We start from the raw sequence: 19,480 nt of genomic DNA, 5'->3' as shown, positions 1-19,480 counted from the left end.
TTGGGAAATACAAAACCGCAACGTGAGCCGTTCCCCGCTCCCGAGGAGCTCGGCCTCTTACAGGGTAGACGGTCGGAAAGAAGGGACGATACGGCTCAGAGGGCCGGGGGGGGTTATATCTGGGGAGAGCTGGGGTCCGTCGGATGCGGGGACGGAGAGAGTTGGGTTCTTGAAAAATCTGTCCCCTTCAGGAGGCACCCCCCCAATTAACTAACAGCGAGGCCTCGGTGGATCGAGCCCGGGCCCGGGAGTCGGAAGGACCTCGGTTCTGATCCCGGTTCTGCCGCTTGTCTGCTGGGTGGCCGGGGGCAAGTCACTTCTCTGGGCCTCGGTTCTCTCATCTGCAAAATGGGGATTCAATACCCGTTCGCTCTCCTACTTAGACTGGGAGCCCCATGTGGGATCTGATGATCTAAACCCCAGCGTTTAGTAGGGTGCATGACACATACTGAGCATGTAAAAAAAAAACCACGATTCTTTTTATTATTATTAATGACCCCCCGACCCCGATCTCATCAATCCAACAGCCACTCTGGCGCTCTAGAGATGCCCAGTCTCCACGTATTTATCCACTTATTTATTTAGCTCTTGATTTTCCCAACTTCGGGTCTTCCCAGTTGTTTCTGTTATCCCACTACCTGTACATGACGACGCGGTCAACTGTCCGAGAGCACCAGGGCCCGTGTCTTTCACTTTTCACGTAGCCTCCCGGCTGCCCCGGACAGAGAAGGGGTCCGCCCGATACCCACCTCCCCCGCCCCCATTCGCTATATCATCAGTGGTATTTACGGAGCGCTCGCTTACTGCGTGCCGAGCACCGTACTGAGCACTCGGACGAGGACGAGACAGAGCCGGCAGACGGGTTCCCTGCCCACGCCGGCTTCCGACCTAGAGGGGTGGGGCGGCTCCCGCCAACGCAGCGAGTAGCGGTTCCCCTCTGGGGAATTCCCACCCGCCTAGACCCCCCCGCTGTATGCCGAGCGCCTCCCCTCCCGGCCGGCCCCCGGCATCCCGCTGGGCCGCGGGGGACCCCCGCACGGACGCGCCCCCCCGGGCCCCGTCCTCTGTCCGAGCGGAGGCAGCGGGACGGCCGGAAGGCGGGCCCGGGGGTGCCTCGCAGCGGGCGGCCCTCGGCGCCGGGGGCCGGGGCGGAGCGAGGACCCCCCCGGGCTAGTCCAAGAGCGCCAGCAGGTCCCGCTGCAGCCGGGCAAACCGGTCCGGGGGCAGGAGGCAGCTCCGGATGAGGCTCATGGCCGCGGCCTCCGTCAGGTCCCGGAAGTCCCGGGCCGTCTTGAGGGGCAGGTGGCCGGCCAGCTCGCACAGGGCGACGTTGAAGGCCGCCCCCTCCTTGACCCCGAAGCCGGCCCGCCGGGGCCACAGGACGAAGCGGAGGCCGGCGGGGGCCCCCGGGGCCGGCGGGTCCCCCGGAGGGGCCCCCCGGGTCACGAAGAGGTTGTGGGCGATCTCGCCTTCGGCCAGGTGGGCGGCCACCCGGCAGACCCCGCGGACCGCCGGGCCCAGGTCCGGCCCCTCCGCGAAGAAGAGGAATCCGGGAGCGGGGCCCCCCCGGAGCAGGTGCATCCGGCCCCGCGGGTCCAGGGGCTCGCTGGCGGCCGTCTCCACCGGCAGCGGCCGGGCCAGGTAGTAGCCGTGCAGGTGCAGGTGGTTGACGGAGGCGAAGCCCCCCAGGCTGTTGAAGCCGACGCGGAAGCCGGGGTGGGTGCTGAGGAGCACGGCTTCCGCCGCGAGGAGCAGCGGCTCCTCCAGGAGGAGCTGGGGAAGGCCCAGGGCGGGCTCCGGCACGAACAGCACGTGGCCCCGCTCCAGGGGGCTGACGTTGATGACCACCAGGACCCGGGCCCCGCCGCCGGGCTCCCGGCCGGGCTCCCGGCTCAGACGGAAGAGGACTTCGCCCGGCCGGATCTCGTTGAAGTTGAACTGGCCGGGGTCGAAGGCCTGTCTGACGCTCCGGACATCCTGGGGCCGCCGCCTCCGCTCCCCCCGCTCCACGTTCAGCTGGGCCACCAAGCCCAGGGGCCCCGGCAGGACCCGCGTCGGCAGCTCCCCCAGCCGATAGCGGAACAGGCCCTCCTCCATCCGCCGCCCCCAGGCCGCCCCCAGGGCTTGGTCGAAGCGGGACGGGGCGGGGGGCTCCAGCTCTCCGGACGCGCCCCTCCGCCACCGCACCCCTTCCACGACCAGGTCCTCCCGGCCGTACGCGAAGTCCGGCGCGGCCGACCAGGGGCCGCTCGGGCACTCGGGGCCCGGGGAGCCGTCTGCTTCCCGCGGCAGCGCCATGGCGGGGCTCCGGCCCCCACCCGGGACGGCTTCCTCACCTGGAACGCAGAAGCGACTCTCAGCTCGTTGTGGGCGTCTGTTGATCGTTAAACCGCCCTCTCCCAACCGCTCGGCGCGGTGCTCCGCACACAGTAGACGCTCAATCCATAGGATCGAGGTGAATGAAGGAAAGGAACGCGATAATAACCGCGGTACTCGTTCGACGCCTGCCGAGACGCCGTCCGTAGCCCTGGGGTAGATACAAGATAATCAGGACGGACACGGTCCCTGTCCCACCTAGGGCCCTCACGGCCTTAACCCCCATCTCGCAGAGGAGGGAACTGAGGCGCAGAGGAGCGAAGCCACTCGCCCGGGGTCACCCGGCAGAACGGCGGCGGAGCCGGGATTAGAACCCAGGCCCGCCGACCATCGGGACCGTGCTCTTTCCATCGGACTGCGTTGTCTGTTGTGAAATCGCACTCTCCCAACGCTCAATTCATTCGGTCTTATTTTCTGAGCACGATGCGCGGGGCGCTGTACTGAGCGCTCGGAATGCTCCACAAATACCATCGACGGCGAGGCTTCCGTCGGACACCCTTCCCCCCACCTTCCGCGGGAGCTTCTCGGGGTCCGAGCTCGGGGCGAGGGGAGGCCGGCGGGGCGCCAGGGGAGCGTGGGAGCGTAAATCCGGCCCGCCGAATGCGCGCCGGCGCTCACGCGGTCAGAGACCGGGCCCAGTTCGCGGCCGATCGGTCGGTCACCGGTATTAATCGAACGCTTAGGATGCGAAGCGCCGGACGGACCGCGTGGGAGGAGGCGATAGGGGTTGGTAGACAGAATCCCGGCCCCCCCGGGAATTGTAAATCCAGTGGGGGCGGGGGGGGGGAGAGACACGGAAATAAATTACAGGTAGGCGAAGGACACGTGTAGAAAGGCGAGTGCGTAGAGACGAGCGTCCAAATGCGGAGATGACAGCAGGGGGAGGAATAGGGCAGGGAGAGAGAGGCCGCCTGATTCTCCTCTACGCTTCCCTCCGTCTTCCTCCTACTCCTGTTAATAATTCCATTATTTGTTAAGGGCCCGAGTGGACACGGGTTAGTCGGGACACACTTTCATTCCACAGTATTACGCGCACAGCACCGTACTGAGCGCTTGGAACGTACAATTCGGCAACAGGTAGTGACAATCCCTGCCCAATGACGGGCTCACGGTCTAATCGGGGGAGACGGACGGACAAAAACGAGACAATAGAGCCACGATAAATAGAATCAAGGGGACGGACACCTCATTAACGAAATAAATAGGGGAATAAAAATATATCCAAATGAGCTCCTGAGGTACCCGGGTTCTAATCCTGGCTGCCGGATGCCCGCCGCCTGTCCGCTGTGTGACTGTGGGCAAGTCACTTCTCTGGGCCTCAGTTTCCTCATCTGTAAAATGGGGATGACGACTTCGAGCCTCACGCGGGACGACCTGATGACCCCGTATCTCCCCCAGCGCTCGGAACGGTGCTCGGCACATAGTTAGCGCCTTACGGATACCGACGTTGTTATTACTACTATAAGTCCCTTTACTAGAGAAGCAGCGTGGCTCAGTGGAAGGAGCCCGGGCTTGGGAGTCTGGAGGTCGTGGGTTCGAATGCCGACTCTGCCCCTTGTCAGCTGGGGGACTGTGGGCAAGTCACTTCGCTTCTCTGGGCCTCAGTGACCTCATCCGTCAAATGGGGATTAACCGTGAGCCTCCCGCGGGCCAACCCGATGACCTGTATCTCCCCCAGCGCTTAGAACAGTGCTCTGCACATAGTAAGCGCTTAACAGATGCCCACATTATTCTCTGTGCCTCACTCATTCATTCGTCTCAGAACGCCCCGCTCTCCCCAGAGTTTTCTCGAGAAGCAGCGTGGCTCAGCGGAAAGAGCCCGGGCTTGGGAGTCTGGAGGTCGTGGGTTCGAATCCCGGCTCGGCCCCTTGTCAGCTGACTGCGGGCGAGTCACTTCACTTCTCTGGGCCTCAGTGACCTCATCTGTCAAAGGGGGAGGAAGCCCGGGAGCCTCAGGTGGGGCGACCCGATGACCTTAGAACAGCGCTCTGCACAAAGACCAACCTTATTCTCTGTGCCTCACTCATTCTTTCATTCACATTTATCGGGTACTTACCGTGTCTGCGGTCGGTATGTAACCCAGCGCTTGGGGCAGGGCCTAGCACAGAGTAAGAGCTCGCGGGCAGGGAATGCGTCTGTCCGCGGCCAGCGCTCGGCGCAGTGTCTTGCGCACACTGAATGAATGAACGGATACTATTAAAAGCAAGAGCGAAACGTGCCGGGGCCGGGCTGCAGCCACCTCGGGTCCCCGCCCGCCTCTCCCTCCCTCCCTCCCTCGCCGCCCCGCTCCGGCCAGGGGGAATGGGTCCGCCGGTCGTCGGAGCGCTCAGCACAGCGCTCTGCACACGGGAAGCGCTCCAGGAGGCGATGGAACCGACCGAAGGCGCTTCCCTTCCCGGGGAACAAGACAGAGCCAGAGAAGGGCAGCCAGGCTTTCGCTCCGCCTCGCCGGACACCAGTGCGCAGGCGCGCTCAGGCCACGCCCCCACTCTGGACTAGGCCACGCCCCTCTGGGACTAGGCCACGCCCCTGCGTCTAGACCACGCCCGTTCGCGATTGGGCCACGCCCCTCTGCGAGAAGAAGAAGAAGAAGAAGAATGATGGTATTTGTTAAGCGCTTACTATGTGCAGAGCACTGTTCTAAGCGCCGGGGTAGACACAGGGGAATCAGGTCGTCCCACGTGGGGCTCACAGTCTTCATCCCCATTTTACAGAGGAGGGAACTGAGGCACAGAGGAAGTGAAGCGACTTGCCCACAGTCACACAGCTGGCAAGTGGCAGAGCCGGCATTTGAACTCACGACCCCTGACTCCAAAGCCCGGGCTCTTGCCACGGAGTCACGGGAGAAGCCGCGGGGCTCCGTGGCAAGAGCCCGGGCTCGCGAGTCGGAGGTCGTGGGTTCGAATCCCGCCTCCGCCACCTGTCAGCTGGGTGACTGCGCTCACTTTCATTCATTCCATAGTACTTATTGAGGGCTTACTATGTGCAGAGCACTGGACTGAGCGCTTGGAATGAACAAGTCGGCCCCAGATAGAGACGGTCCCTGCCCTTTGACGGGCGCACGGCCTAATCGGGGGAGACGGACGGACGAGAACAATGGCAATAAATAGAGTCAAGGGGAAGAACAGCTCGTAAAAACCATGGTAACTAAATAGAATCAAGGCGAGGTACAGAGGTCATGGGTTCGAATCCCACCTCTGCCACCTGTCAGCTGGGTGACTGTGGTCACTTCACGTCTCTGGGCCTCAGTCACCTCATCTGTAAAATGGGGATTAACCGGGACCCTCAAGTGGGACCACCCGATGACCCTGTATGTCCCCCAGCGCTTAGAACGGTGCTCTGCACGGAGTCAGCGCTTCACAGATACCAACATTATTATTAGGCCCCGCCCCTCCGTGCCTCCGCCCCACTGCCCGCTCTCTTATGAGGGCGACCCCGGGCCCTTCTCCCCTTCGTAAAAAAACGCTTTATTTTGATAATAATAATAATGGATTGTGTTGAGCGTGTCTGTCTACTTGTTCTCTTTTGCTGTCTCCCCCTTTTAATAATTACTGACGTTGGTATCTGTTAAGCACTTACTACGTGCAGAGCGCTGTTCAAAGCGCCGGGGTAGATACAGGGTCATCAGGTTGTCCCACGTGAGGCTCACCAGTCTTAATCCCCATTTTACAGATGAGGGGACTGAGGCACAGAGAAGTGAAGTGACTTGCCCACAGTCACACAGCGGACGAGTGGCAGAGCAGGGACTCGAACCCATGACCTCTGACTCCCAAGCCCGGGCTCTTTCCACTGAGCCGCTGTGAGCCCAGTTGTTGGGAGGGGATCGTCTCTCTCGCTCTGTTGCCCCATTGTACATGCCACGCGCTTAGTACAGTGCTCCGCACCCAGGAAGCGCTCAATAAATACGATCGAATGAATGAATGCCAGCCACCGCGCTATGCGCCGGAGTGGATACAACCAAATCGGGGTGGGCACAGTCCCTGTCCCAGTCGTCCCATTTTACTAATGAGGTAACTGAGGTACGGAGGCAAGGTCACGCAGCAGACAAGCTACGGGGCGGGCATTCGAACTCACGATCTTCCGGCCCCCGTTACATTACACCGTGCCGCCTCTTACCACGTGCCAGGCACCGTGCTAAGCGCCGGAGTAGACACGAGCTGATGAGGTTGGACCCAGTTCATGTACCTCATGGGGCTCACGATCTTTTTTTTTATGGTATCTGCTAAGTGCTTACTACGCGCCAGGCACCGCACTGAGCGTTGGGGTAGGTATGGATAGAGTTCGTGACCTCACGGGGCTCTTAATCCTCATTTTACGGATGAGATAGCCGAGGCACAGAGAAGTGAAGTGACTTGCCCGAGGTCACCCAGCCGACCGGCGGTGGGGGCAGGAATAGAACCCAGGGCCTTGTGATTCCCAGGCAGGCAGGCAGGCAGGCAGGCAGGCAGGCAGGCAGGGAGCTCCTCTACCCTTTTCCTAGGAACAATAATAATAATGGTGGTATTCGTTAAGCGCTCACTAGGTGCCGGGCACCGTTCTAAGCACTGGGGGAGATACAAGATAATGAGGTCGTCCCGCGTGGGGCTCACAGTCTTCGGCCCCGTTTTACAGATGGGGTCACTGAGGCCCAGAGAAGCTATAAGCGGCTCGCCCAAGGTCACCCAGCTGACAAGTGGCGGAGGCGGGATTCGAACCCCCGACCTCTGACTCCCAAGCCCGGGCTCTTGCCCCTCAGCCACGCTGCTCCTCCTCCTCCTCCGACCTCCTATTCCCACCCATGGAGGAGCTCCCTTGACCTCTGACCCCTGCCCCCCGGCCCCCGCATCTCGGGCGACTTGGTGCCCAGATGTCGCGTGACCGCGGGCGGGCCGCCCCCCTTCCTCCGGGCCTCAGAGCCCGGGCTCGGGAGCCAGAGGCCATGGGTTCGTATCCCGGCGCTGCCCCTTGTCGGCTGTGTGACTGTGGGCAGGTCGCTTCGCTTCTCTGGGCCTCAGTTCCCTCATCTGTACAATGGGGATGAAGACCGTGAGCCCCACGTGGGACCACCTGATGACCCTGGATCTCCCCCAGCGCTTAGAACGGTGCTCCGCACATAGTAAGCGCTTAACGGCTCAGTGGAAAGAGCCCCGACTTGGGAGTCAGAGGTTATGGGTTCGAATCCCGGCTCCGCCACCTGTCAGCTGGGTGACTGTGGGCAAGTCAGTTCGCTTCTCTGTGCCTCGGTTCCCTCATCTGTAAAAGTACAGCAGCGTGGCTCAGTGGAAAGAGCCCGGGCTTTGGAGTCAGAGGTCATGGGTTCGAATCCCGGCTCGGCCACTTGTCAGCTGTGTGACTGTGGGCAAGTCACTTCACTTCTCCGTGCCTCAGTTACCTCATCTGTCAAATGGGGATTAAGACTGTGAGCCCCACGTGGGACGACCTGATTCCCCCGTGTCTACCCCAGCGCTTAGAACAGTGCTCGGCACATAGGAAGCGCTTAACAAATACCAACATTATTAAAATGGGCATTAACATCGTGAGCCTCACGTGGGACAACCTGTATCTCCCCCAGCGCTTAGAACAGCCCTCTGCACGTAGTAAGCGCTTCACAAATACCAACATTATTATTACCCTGTATCTTCCCCAGCGCTTAGAACAGGGCTCTGCACATAGTAAGCGCTTCGCACCAACAGGATTATCACCCCGTACCTCCCCCAGCGCTTAGAACGGCGCTCCGCACAGAGTAAGCGCCTCACAAACACGATTAAATAAATTATTTAATCGATCAATTAATACTAATACTAATACTGCTAATAATGATAATAATAGTAAAGGCAGTTCCGGGCCCGGACTGGGCGCCGGGCCGATCCTGCGGGTGCGAAACCGGCCGCCCTCTAAGCGCGGGCCCTTTAAGGAGGGGGCGTGGCCTGCATGCAAATGAGGGGCTCCGCGCGCGCGCGCGCGCCCCTCCCCCCTCCCCCCTCCCCCCTCCCCCCGTCCCGGGCGGAGCGGTCGTCATGGGGACGGGCTGAGTGACGTGGGGCCGGGGAGGGCGGAAGGGGGAAAGCGGCGGAGGCGATGGGGGGCTCGGCCGGACGCCTGGCCCAGGACCAGCTCAGCGAGTACCAGGTCCCGGGACGGGCTGCGGGGGGCGGCGGGAGGAAGGGAGGAAGGGAGGAAGGGAGGAAGACGCCTAACCCCGCCTCTCTGTCCGCGCAGGAGCTCACCTTCCTCACCAAGCAGGAGATTTTGCTGTGAGTCCTCCCCGCCACCCCCCAACCAGCCCTCCCTTCTTCCCCTGCCCCCCCCCCCCTTCATTACTAGAGTGGTATTTGTTAAGCGCTTCCAATGCGTTCTCAACTCGGAGGGGATACGAGGTTGGGTCTTCACCCCCATTTGACAGATGAGGGGACTGAGGCCCAGACAAGTGACTGGCCCAAAGCCACCCAGCTGGCAAGTAGGGGAGTCGGGATTCGAACCCACCACCTCCGACTTCTAAGCCGCTGAGCCGCGCTGCTTCTCGGCCGCTTCTGCGTTCACCGCCCCGCGATACTAATGATGTTGGTATCTGTTAAGCGTTTACTATGTGCGGAGCACTGTGCTAAGCGCTGGGGGAGATACAGGGTCGTCGGGTTGGCCCACGGGAGGCTCACGGTTAATCCCCATTTGACGGATGAGGTCACCGGGGTCCAGAGAAGGGAAGTGACTTGCCCACAGTCGCACAGCTGACAAGTGGCATATTTTCTTCTCTTCCCGGTGGCCTCCCCCTCTAGACCCTGAGCTCTTTGCGGTCGGTTGGATCGTCGTGCCGTACTCGACCAAGCGCCTAGTACGGTGTCCGCCCCCCCCATAGTAAGCGCCCAATAAATACGACTGGGCTGGCCCCTTCTCCCCCGACCCTGTCCCTGCCCCGGAAAACTGGGGCACGTCCACTGGGAGGCCCCCATCCACCCACCCCCATCCCCACTATCACTCAGACGGTGGACTTCGCAGCCCAGTGGAAGGGGGTGCGGTTCCACTCTCCTCTGACTTCGCCCCGGTAGGGTTCACGATCCATCGGTTGCGTCCATTGAGCGCTTACCGTGTGCAGAGCACTGTAGTAAGCGTTGGGGAAGAGTCCAGTGCGACGGAGCTAGCAGACGAGTAGCCCCTGCCTCCAACAGTTTACAGAGGGGGAGACGGACATTAATATGTGTCAGCCTCCCTCTTTTTAAAATGCTATTTAAAGTACTTAATGTGTGCCCGGTGCTGGAAGCGCCTCCAGTTAGCGCTGGAGAAGGCTGGACGCACAGTTCACGTCCCGCGTGGGCTCACAGTCTTAACCCCCACATTACAGATGAGGTAACCGAGGCTCAGAGACGTGAAGTGACTCGTCCGGGGTCACACGGCAGGCAAGCGGCGGAGGGGGCGCGGGCATCGGAACTCTCACCGGGCCCCGCTGCTTCTAAAGTTTCTTGGGCCAGATAGTAATGGTGGTTGGATGTACCGAGCGCCTACAACGTGCGGTCGATCGGCCGCGTTTATTGAGTGCTTACTGTGTGCAGAGCACTTCGCTAAGCACTTGGGAGAGTGCGGTATAACCGAGACGGGCGTGTTCTCTGCCCACAAGGAGCTCGGCAGTGCCTGGCCCAAAGTCACGTGCCAGGCAAGTGGCGGAGCTGGGATGAGAACCCGGGTCCCTCTGACTTTCGGGCTCCGCGCTATCCATTGGGCCGCGCCGCTTCTCCTCCCTGACTTCCGTGCCCCTGACCTCTCCCCGCTCCAGGCCGTATTCCCGGATCATCTTTCCAAGATCTCCTTCCGCCCAGTCGCCTCCTTCCGCCTTGCCACCTCAGCAGAGACTTTGGGCCGCTGGCCGAAAGGCCCTCGATCGGCTCTCTCCAGCCCACTTGTCCGCGCTCTCTTATCCCAGTCAATCAGTAATACGTATTGAGCATTCTGGGTGCAGAGCACTATACTGAGCGCTTGGTTGAAGCCAATACAACAGGGGTGGTAGACATAGTCCCAGCCCACGAGGAACTTACCGTCTAGAGGTGGGGACAGACATTAAGATAAATTAGGAGATCTCCCTCCTTTCAAAATCCACCCTCTCCACCTGTACTTCCCTTTGCACCTTTTCAGAACGACTGCCCCCTCCTTTCTTCCTTTCCTGACCACCATCTTCAACGGTTCACTTTTCTTTCTATGGCGTGTAAGTGCTTACTGTGTGTCAGACGCTGTCCTGAGGGCCGAGGTAGGTACAGGCTAATTAGATCGGACAAAGTCCCTGCCCCGGGTGGAACTCACGCTCTAAGTAGGAGGGAGAGCGGGTTTTGAATCCCCGCCTAGAAGGTGAGGGAACTGAGGCACGGGGAAGTCAAGGGGCTCACGCAGGGTCACATGGCAGCAGCCGGGTGGCGGAGCCAGGATTAGAACTCGGAGCATCCGACTCCCAGGCCAACGCTCTCTCCGCTAGGCCGTGCTACTTCCCCACTGCTTTCAAACGTGTCCACGTCTCCCCTCTCCTAAAAAAAAACCCTCCCTTGAGCCCACGGCTCCCTCCTGTTACCGCCCCCATTTCCCTCAGTCAGTTCTTGTCTAAACTCCGTGAGCGAACCGTCTTCGCCTGCTGCCTCCACTTCCCCTCCTCCGCTTCTCTGCTTGGGCCCCTCCAGTCTGGCTTCTGCACCTTTAACTCCCCGGAAAATGATGCCCTCTCCAAGGTCACCAGTGACCTCCTTCTTGCCAGATCCAGCGGCCTCTACTCCATCCTCATCCTTCTCGGTCTCTTTTTCCGGCTCCTCCTCCGCCTCCCACCCCCTGAATGTGGTAAACCCTCAGGGTTCAATCCTGGGTCCCCTTCTGTTCTCCGTCTACACCCACTCCCTTGGAGAAAATTCCTTTGCTCCCCCGGCTTAAACTACCGTCTTTACGCGGATGAATCCCAAATCTCCATCTCCAGCCCTTCTCTGCGGTCTCATATTTCCTCTTGCCTTCAGGACATCTCTATCTGGATGTCCCGCCGACATCTCAAAATTATCTGTCCAAAACAGAACTCCTGTTTTCCCGTCACCAACCCCACCGTCGTCCCCGCCTCACAAGTCCATAACTCCGGCATTAACTTTTCATTCATTCAGTAGTATTTATTGAGCGCTTACTATGGGCAGAGCACTGTACTAAGCGCTTGGAATGTACAGATCGGCAACAGATAGAGGCAGTCCCTACCCTTTGACGGGCTCACGGTCTAATGGGGGGAGACAGACAAGAACAATAGCGATAAATAGAATCAAAAGGATGAACATCTCATTAAAACAATAGCAAATAAATAGAATCAAGGTGATGTACATCTCATTAACAAGATAAATAGGGTAATGAAAACATACACAGTTGAGCGGATGAGTACAGTGCTGAGGGGAGGGGAAGGGAGAGGGGGAGGAGCAGAGGGAAAGGGGGGAAAATAGGGCTTAGCTGAGGTGAGGTGAAGGGGGGGTAGAGGGAGCAGAGGGAAAAGGAGCTCAGCCTGGGAAGGCCTCTCGGAGGAGGTGAGCTGTAAGTGGGGTTTTGAAGAGGGGAAGAGAATTAGGTTGGTGGAGGTGAGGAGGGAGGGCATTCCAGGACCACGGGAGGACGTGGCCCAGGGGTCGACGGCAGGATAGGCGAGACCGAGGGACGGTGAGGAGGTGGGTGGCGGAGGAGCGGAGCGTGCCGGGGGGGGCGGTAGAAAGAGAGACGGGAGGAGAGGTAGGAGGGGGCAAGGTGATGGAGAGCCTCAAAGCCTAGAGTGAGAAGTTTTTGTTTCATGCGGAGGTCGATGGGCAACCACTGGAGGTTTATTAAGGGGAGTGACAGGCCCAGAGCGTTTCTACGGGAGGATGATCCAGGCAGCGGAGTGAAAAATAGACTGGAGCGGGGAGAGACAGGAGGAAGGGAGATCGGAGGAAGGGAGATCAGAGAGCAGGCTGACGCAGAAACCTAGCCGGGATATTACAAGAGCCCGTAACAGTAAGATAGCCGTTTGGGTGGAGAGGAAAGGGCGGATCTTGGCGCTATTGTAAAGGTGAGACCGGCAGGTTTCGGTGACGGATCGGATGTGCGGGGTGAAGGAGAGAGCCGAGTCAAAGATGACACCGAGGTTGCGGGCCTGAGAGACGGCAAGGATGGCCGTACCGTCCACGGTAATGGGGAAGTCAGGGAGAGGACCGGGCTTGGGAGGGAAGATGAGGAGCTCAGCTTTGTCATGTTGAGTTTTAGGTGGCGGGCAGACATCCAGGTAGAGACGTCTTGGAGGCAGGAGGAGATACGAGCCTGGAGGGAGGGAGAGAGGACAGGGGCAGAGATGTAGATCTGTGTGTCATCTGCAGAGAGATGATTGTTGAAGCCGTGAGAGCGGATGAGCGCACCGAGGGAGTGAGGGTAGATGGAGAACAGAAGAGGGCCAAGAACTGACCCTTGAGGAACCCCAACAGTTAGAGGATGGGAGGGGGAGGAGGAGCCTGCGAAGGAGACCGAGAATGACCGGCCAGAGAGATAAGAGGAGAACCGGGAGAGGACAGAGTCCGTGAAGCCAAGGTGAGATAAGGTGTGGAGAAGAGGGGGATGGTCGACAGTGTCGGAGGCAGCTGAGAGGTCGAGGAGGATTAGGATAGAGTAGGAGCCATCGGATTTGGCAAGAAGGAGGTCACGGGTGACCTTTGAGAGAGCGGTCTAGGTAGAGTGGAGGGGACTGAAGCCAGATTGGAGGGGGTCCGGGAGAGAATGGGTGAACTTCTCCCATGAAGTTCTCATGGGAGAGAACTTCTACTCAGCTCTCTCATTCAACCCACGTATGCAGGCCTTCACCAGATCCTGTCAGTTCACCCTCCACAGCGTCTCGAAAATGCGCCTTTTCCACTCCGTCAAAGCGCTTACCCTGTCCCGCCTTGTCTACTACATCAGCCTCTCTGCTGACCTCCCTGCCTCCTGTCTCTTCCACCGCTCCAAATCCAGACTTCACTCCGCTCCCCGGATCATTTTTCTAAAAAAGGTTCACTCCACCTTCAATCCCACGGCACTTATGTACGTACCCGTAATTTATTCAAAGGTCCGTCCCCGCTTCTAGACCACGGGCTCGCTGCGGGGAGGGAACGGGCCTATCAGTGCCATTGGTTTTCCTTTTTAGGGTATTTGTTCAACGCTTACGATGTTACGGGCACTGTATCGAGCGTGCTGGGGTAGATAGAAACTTATCAGGTTGGATACCCTCCCTGCCCCGCGTGGGGCTCGTGTAGAGCGCTCTGCACACAGTGAGCGCGCTCAATAAATTCCATCGACTGATTGCCGTGGGGCCGACAGCGGGGGGAATATCATGTGCTTAAAGGGTCCAGATAGAAGCTTGGACCTTTCGTTACCTACCTCCCGTCTCCACTCGAGCTCACCTCTTGCCTCACGCCCTTCCCATCCGGCAGATCGTGGCGCTCCCCATTTTCAGGACCCTGCTGAAATGACATTTCTTCCAGGAGGCCGTTTAGGTGCTTACTACGTGCCGGGCACCGTGCTAAGCGCTGGGGTAGATACAGGCTAATGGGGTGGGACGCGGTCCCTGTCCCATGTGGGGTTCACAGTCTTGACCCCCATTTTGCAGTTGAGGCAGCTGAGGCACAGAGATGTCGAGTGTTCGCCCCAGGTCACCCAGCTGACGAGTGGCGGAGCCGGGATGAGAACCCAGATGCTCTAGACTCCCTGGCTCTAGACTGTGAACTCGTCGTGGGCAGGGAACGTATCTGCGATATTGTACTCACCCAAACGCTTCGTCCCAGGGTTTAGCACGATGCCTGGCCCAGGCCGAGTGCTTAATAAACAGCATAATTAATTACAGCGCTCTGCACCCAGTAAGCGCTCGGTAAATACAATCGACCGACTCGGGTCCGGGCTCTTTCCGCTAGGTCGCTCTGCTTTTCCGATCTCTGCTTTCGTTGCCCGCCGCTGCCTCGTTTGGGCTTCCGAGCCACTTGGACAGAGTTGCTCTCCCTCCCTCACAAAGCACTTCTGTCTGTATCTTCCGCGCTCGATCGCTTGAGCGCCAACTCCTGTACGTAACCCCCTTTCCTTCCTCCTGTCGGTGACTTATGCCAGTCTCCCCGGCCAGCTTGTGTGATTTCTCGAGGACCCTCCCAAATACAGAGGCGCTCCGTAAATTCAACTGCCGCATCGACACGAGCTCGGGCCTCCCGGCTCCTGGAGCCCTCCGCCTGGGGCCCTCCTGGGACGGGGCAGCGGGGCCCCGGCGGTCGGTAGGGGAACGGGAAGTTGGGTCGTCCCGAGAGTACTCTCCCCGGAGGGGGCGGAGGCGGTGGCGGGCCCCCCGGGGCACCCCAGTCCCGCCACCGCCCTCACCGGCCTGCCGGTTCCATTCCAGGGCCCACAAGAGGTTCAGCGAGCTGCTGCCCCAGGACCGTCAGAACACCGATGACTCCTTGAGAGAGCGAGTCTCCCGCGAACAGATTCTCTCGCTGCCGGAGCTCAAGGTGCCCCCTTCTCTGCTGTCCCGTCCCCCACCCTCCTGCCAGGAAGCGGGGGGGTCTGACTCTCGGGGAGGGGAGGCGCTGACGGGCCCCCGACCCGCCCCGGAGCTCACGGGAGCCTTCTTTGCCCTCGCCTCCAGGCCAACCCCTTTGGGCGCCGTATCTGCCACGTTTTCTCCACGGGCCAGCCCGAGGGCAGCCTCAGCTTCGAGGACTTCCTGGACCTCCTCAGCGTGTTCAGCGACGCGGCCACCCCCGACGTCAAGTCCCACTACGCCTTCCGCATCTTCGGTGCGGGGCCGGGGCCGGCTGGAGGGGCGGGGGAGCGGGGGGAGAGGGCCGGCGGCCCCGGGGACCGGCCGGCGCGAAGGGAGTGGCCTCCGGCCTCCCTTCCCTCAGCCCCCGGCTGCCCCCTCTCCTCCCCCAGACTTCGACGACGACGGGACCCTGAACAGAGAGGACCTGAGGCAGCTGGTCAACTGCCTGACCGGGGAGGGCCAGGAAACGGAGCTCAGCGACTCGGAGATGAAGCAGCTCATCGATAACGTGAGGGCCGGGCGGGGCCGTGTGGGGGCGGGGACCGGACGGCGGACCGACGGGGCGTGACCGAATCTCCTCCTCTCCCCGGGGCAGATCCTGGAGGAGTCCGACATCGATAAAGACGGCACCATTAACCTCTCGGAGTTCCAGCACGTCATCTCCCGCTCGCCCGACTTCAACAAGTACCTGTCCGGGGACCGCCGCCCCGGCGGGGGGCCGGGTGGGGGAGAGGCCACGCGGGCGGGCGGGCAGGCGGGCGGGCCCCGGAGCCACCCGCCGCCCGAAGTGGCCCGAGCCAACTTTTCCGCCGGTCCGGCAGGGGTTGGCCCGAACTCAGACCGGGGGCCGCGGTTAGGGAGAGGCCTCCCCTCACTCCATTATGTCGCCCTGGCCTGTCTCGCCCCGTCCGGGGCGTGCGTCCCTCGGCTGCCCCGATTATTTTTTAAAGAAACCTTTCTGCACACATCTCCCTCCTTCTCAGAATCCTCCAACGGTTGTCCATCCATCTAGGACTTTTGCATCTTCTCAGGGGCAAGAGCCCGGGCTGGGGAGTCAGCGGTCATGGGTTCTAATCCCGACTCTGCCACTTGCCAGCTGTGTGACTTTGGGGAAGTCACTTCACTTCTCTGTGCCTCAGTTACCTCATCTGTAAATTGGGGATGAAAACCGTGAGCCCCACGTGGGACTACTTGATCACCTTGTATCCCCCAGCGCTTAGAACAGTGCTTTGCACATAGTAAGCGCTTTACAAATACCACCATTATTATTATTATATTCGCCCCACCCCCCAAGCCCTCCTTTCCGGCTCAATCTCCCTCCTGAGCCATCTGTGCCTCTCAATCTGTGACCTTTGGGCATTTGATGTTCGCCCCACCCCCAACCCCACGGCACTAACGTACATATCTTTAAATTCCATATTATGAATTATTTATGTTAATTACTGGACTTGTAACGAAGGTATTTGTTAAGCGCTTACTATGCGCCAAGCACTGTACTAAGTGCTGGGGTAGATAGGAGCAAATCGGGAGCCCCTGTCCCGCCTGGGGCTCACGGTCTCGCTCCCCATTGTACAGATGGGGTAACTGAGGAACAGAGAAGTCAAGTGACTCGCCCATGGTCACAACAGCAGACAAGTAACGATGATAATAATCACGATGGTATCTTTTGAGGGCTTACTATGTGCCGAGCACCGTTGTAAGCGCTGGGGTAGACATGAGGTCATCAGGTTGTCCGACGTGGGGCCCGCGGTCTTCATCCCCATTTTACAGATGAGGTGACGGAGGCACAGAGAAGTGAAGTGACTTGCCCAGAGTCACCCAGTTCTGCTAATTCTGTTGCATTGTACTCTCCCAGGCGCTTAATACAGTGCTCGGCACATAGTAAGCGCCCAATAAATACGACCGATCGTTTATTGAGCGCTCACCGTGTGCCGAGCACTGTACCGAGAGCTTTGGAAGGTATAATGCAACGGACTTGGTAGACCCGTTCCCCGCCCAGAACAGGCTTGCGGTCTAGAGGAGGAGACGGACAGATTAATATTTATTAATATATAAATAAGTTAGGGATATGTACCTAAGAGCCGTGGGGCCGAGGGAGGGCTGAATGAAGAGTGCAGATCCAAGGGCAAGGGCGATGCAGAAGGAAGTGGGAGAAGGGGAAACGAAAACTCAGCCAAGGACCCGCGGAGGAGATAGGCACTTAATAAGGTTTCGAAGGTGGAGCGGGCCTGTCGGATACGGGGAGGGAGGGTGTTCCAGGCCAGTGGCGGGATGCGGGCGAGAGGTCAGCGGTGAGCTAGATGAGCTCGAGGTACAGTGAGCCGACGGCGTTGAGGAGCAAAGTACGCGGGCTGGGTTGCACTAGGAAATCAGCGAGGCGAGGTAGGAGCGAGGTGACCGAACGGTTTAACGCCGAGGGTGAGGCGTTTCCCGTTGCCGTGGAGGCGGATAGGCAGCCGCCGGAGGTTCTTGAGGGGTGGGGTAACAGGGACGGAACGTTCTCGTAGAGAAATGATCCATTTTTGCAGAGAGGTGATCCGGGGGGGCAGACAGAAGTATGGACTGGAGCGGGGAGAGGCAGGAAGCAGGGAGGTCAGCGAGGAGGCTGATTAATCGATCGGTACTGTGGGCGGGGCACTGTACTAAGCACTTGGGAGATTACGATATAACAAGAGTCGGTAGACGCCCTCCCTGCTCACCACGAGCCTACGGTCAAGAGGGACGAGGCGATCAAAGTGCTGGGATGAACACGGTGCAGTTCGGATGGAGGAGAAAGGGCGGATCGTTTCGGCGGTTTGGTGAAGCCGACGGGGTTCGGCGACAGATTAAATATGTGGGTTGAATGAGGGAGACGAGTCGAGGACGGCGCCGCTATTTATGGGTCTGTGAGACGGAGGAAGGTGGTGCCGTCTAGAACGACGGGAGAGTCGGGGGGAGGACGGGGATTGGATGGGATGTTAAGGAGTTCTGTTTTGGCCGGGTTTAGTCTGAGGTGTCGGCGGGACATCCAAGTAGAGCTGTCCTGAAGGCGGGAGGAAGGGCGAGAGTGCAGAGGAGGAGAGAGAGCAGGGCTGGAGATGTAGATTTGGGAAGCATCCACACGGGGCTGGTAGTCGAAGCCACGGGAACGAATGAGTCCTCCAAGGGTGTAGATGGAGACTAGAAGGGGACCCAGAACTGAGCCTTGAGGGGACTCCCGCGGTTGGGGGGGCGGCGGGAGGCAGAGGAGGGGCTCGTGAAAGAGGCTGAGAGGAAAACCGGGCGGGGGACGGTGTCGGCGAAGCCGAGGTCCACCGACGTTTCCAGGGGAGGAGGGTGGCCGACGGTGTCGGAGGCGGCCGAGAGGTCGAGGAGGATCAGGATGGAGTAGAGGCCGTTGGATTTGTTTAGAAGGTCACCGGTGACCTCTGAGAGGGCGGTTTCTGGGGAGTGGAGGGGAAGGAAGCCAGATTGGAGGGGGTCGAGGTGCCAATTGGAGGAGAGGAGACGGTGGGTGTGGACAACGCGCTCCAGGAGTCCGGAGGGGGACGGTGGGAGGGAGAGGGGGAGATAACTGGAGGGAGCCGTGGGCTCGAGGGAGGGTTTTTTTAAGCTAGGAGAGACGCGAGCCTGTTGGAAAGCAGGGGAGAAGAAGCCGCTGGAGAGTGGGCAGTTGAAGCCGGCGGTCAGGGAGGGAAGAAAGGAGGGGGCGAGCATTCTGGTGATGTGCGAAAGGGTGGCACTCTCACCTACTCTCACTCCTCTCCCACCTCAACCCGGCCTGCACGCTTCGTTCCTCTGACGTCAACACCTGACTCTCATCTCTCTCGCCGTCGACCCCTTGATCGCGTCCCCCATCCCACCTGGAACTCCCTCCCTCTTCATCTCGGCCTGGTGGCCAGAGATCGGGCCTGGGAGTCCCAGAGACCGGGATTCTGATCCCGGCTCTGCTACCTGTCAGCAGTGTGACCTTGGGCAAGTCACTTCACTTCTCCGGGCCTCGGTTTCCTCATCCGTAAAAATGGGGGCTTAAATCGAACTTCCTTCTACCTAGACTTTGAGCCCCACGGGGGACAGGGCCGGTAGCCAAACGGGTACCTTTGGATCTGCTGAAGTGTTTAGAACGGTGCTCGGCACATAGCGAGTGCTTAACAGATGTCGATTATTATATCCGACAGACCACCGCTCGCCCTACAGAGCCCTACTAAAATTGTCTCTCCTCCGGGAAGCCTGCCCTGACCGACCTCTCCTCTCACCACCCTCTTCCCCCTCTCCCGCGTCACCTGTTTTACTCTCCCGAGCGCTTAGTTCAGTGCTGCGCCCCCCAGTAAGTTGCTCGTTAAATGACTGCTGATGGACCGACTCGGTGTTCCTCCCTCCCCCTCTTCCACAGCTCCTTCAAGATTGTCCTGTGACCAGAGACAAGGCGCATCAGATCTCTTCAGCCGCTCAACTCTTCCCTCCCTCGACCCCGGGGCCAACGGCGGCCGGGCCTGCCCTAGCCTTGGGGCCGGCCCTGGGGCGGCCGGGGCCCCGGACAGCAGAAGCGCCCTGGCGCTGGGGTTTTGCGCCGGGTGGCCCCGCCGGGCGCCCTTCCACAGGTGACCAATAAAAGTTTTGCACTCTGAG

The 19,480-nt window shown here is 59.9% G+C and overlaps 2 protein-coding genes across 4 annotated transcripts; one reads left to right on the top strand and one right to left on the bottom strand.

The window, feature by feature from the left end:
- Positions 1-457: 457 nt before the first annotated feature.
- Positions 458-4,836, bottom strand: GDPGP1 (GDP-D-glucose phosphorylase 1). Of its 3 annotated transcripts, none has more exons than XM_029049855.2 (3): positions 4,755-4,836; positions 4,433-4,550; positions 458-2,527 (listed from the first exon to the last, which is right to left on the bottom strand). In XM_029049855.2, exon 3 carries the CDS (start codon positions 2,296-2,298, stop codon positions 1,171-1,173), a length of 1,128 nt encoding a protein of 375 aa, XP_028905688.1. In that variant the 5' UTR covers positions 2,299-2,527; positions 4,433-4,550; positions 4,755-4,836; the 3' UTR covers positions 458-1,170. The 3 variants fall into 3 exon arrangements, with proteins under 3 accessions (XP_028905688.1, XP_028905689.1, XP_028905687.1); XM_029049856.2 differs by having other exon boundaries at positions 458-2,336; XM_029049854.2 differs by having other exon boundaries at positions 458-2,336; positions 4,433-4,836.
- Positions 4,837-8,374: 3,538 nt separating this feature from the next.
- On the top strand, positions 8,375-19,479 carry CIB1 (calcium and integrin binding 1). Its single transcript, XM_029050840.1, has 7 exons — positions 8,375-8,484; positions 8,575-8,609; positions 14,729-14,837; positions 14,975-15,125; positions 15,262-15,380; positions 15,468-15,556; positions 19,245-19,479. The coding sequence occupies exons 1-7, from the start codon at positions 8,434-8,436 to the stop codon at positions 19,264-19,266; spliced, it is 576 nt and encodes a 191-aa protein (XP_028906673.1). The 5' UTR covers positions 8,375-8,433; the 3' UTR covers positions 19,267-19,479.
- The last annotated feature ends 1 nt before the right edge of the window (position 19,480 follows it).

The sequence above is a fragment of the Ornithorhynchus anatinus genome, chromosome X1 (genome assembly GCF_004115215.2).
Source record: "Ornithorhynchus anatinus isolate Pmale09 chromosome X1, mOrnAna1.pri.v4, whole genome shotgun sequence".
In the NCBI taxonomy this organism is placed as follows: Eukaryota; Metazoa; Chordata; class Mammalia; order Monotremata; family Ornithorhynchidae; genus Ornithorhynchus; species Ornithorhynchus anatinus.
This window is presented reverse-complemented; position numbering and strand designations above follow the sequence as displayed.

Excerpts from the sequence above, each read along its gene's own strand:
- CIB1 (XM_029050840.1), top strand. The coding sequence starts at position 8,434 with ATGGGGGGCTCGGCCGGACGCCTGGCCCAGGACCAGCTCAGCGAGTAC. Across the intron at positions 8,485-8,574 it reads ACCAGCTCAGCGAGTACCAG|GAGCTCACCTTCCTCACCAA; the intron begins GTCCCGGGACGG and ends CTGTCCGCGCAG. Across the intron at positions 15,381-15,467 it reads TGAAGCAGCTCATCGATAAC|ATCCTGGAGGAGTCCGACAT; the intron begins GTGAGGGCCGGG and ends TCCCCGGGGCAG.
- GDPGP1 (XM_029049854.2), bottom strand. The coding sequence starts at position 2,298 with ATGGCGCTGCCGCGGGAAGCAGACGGCTCCCCGGGCCCCGAGTGCCCG.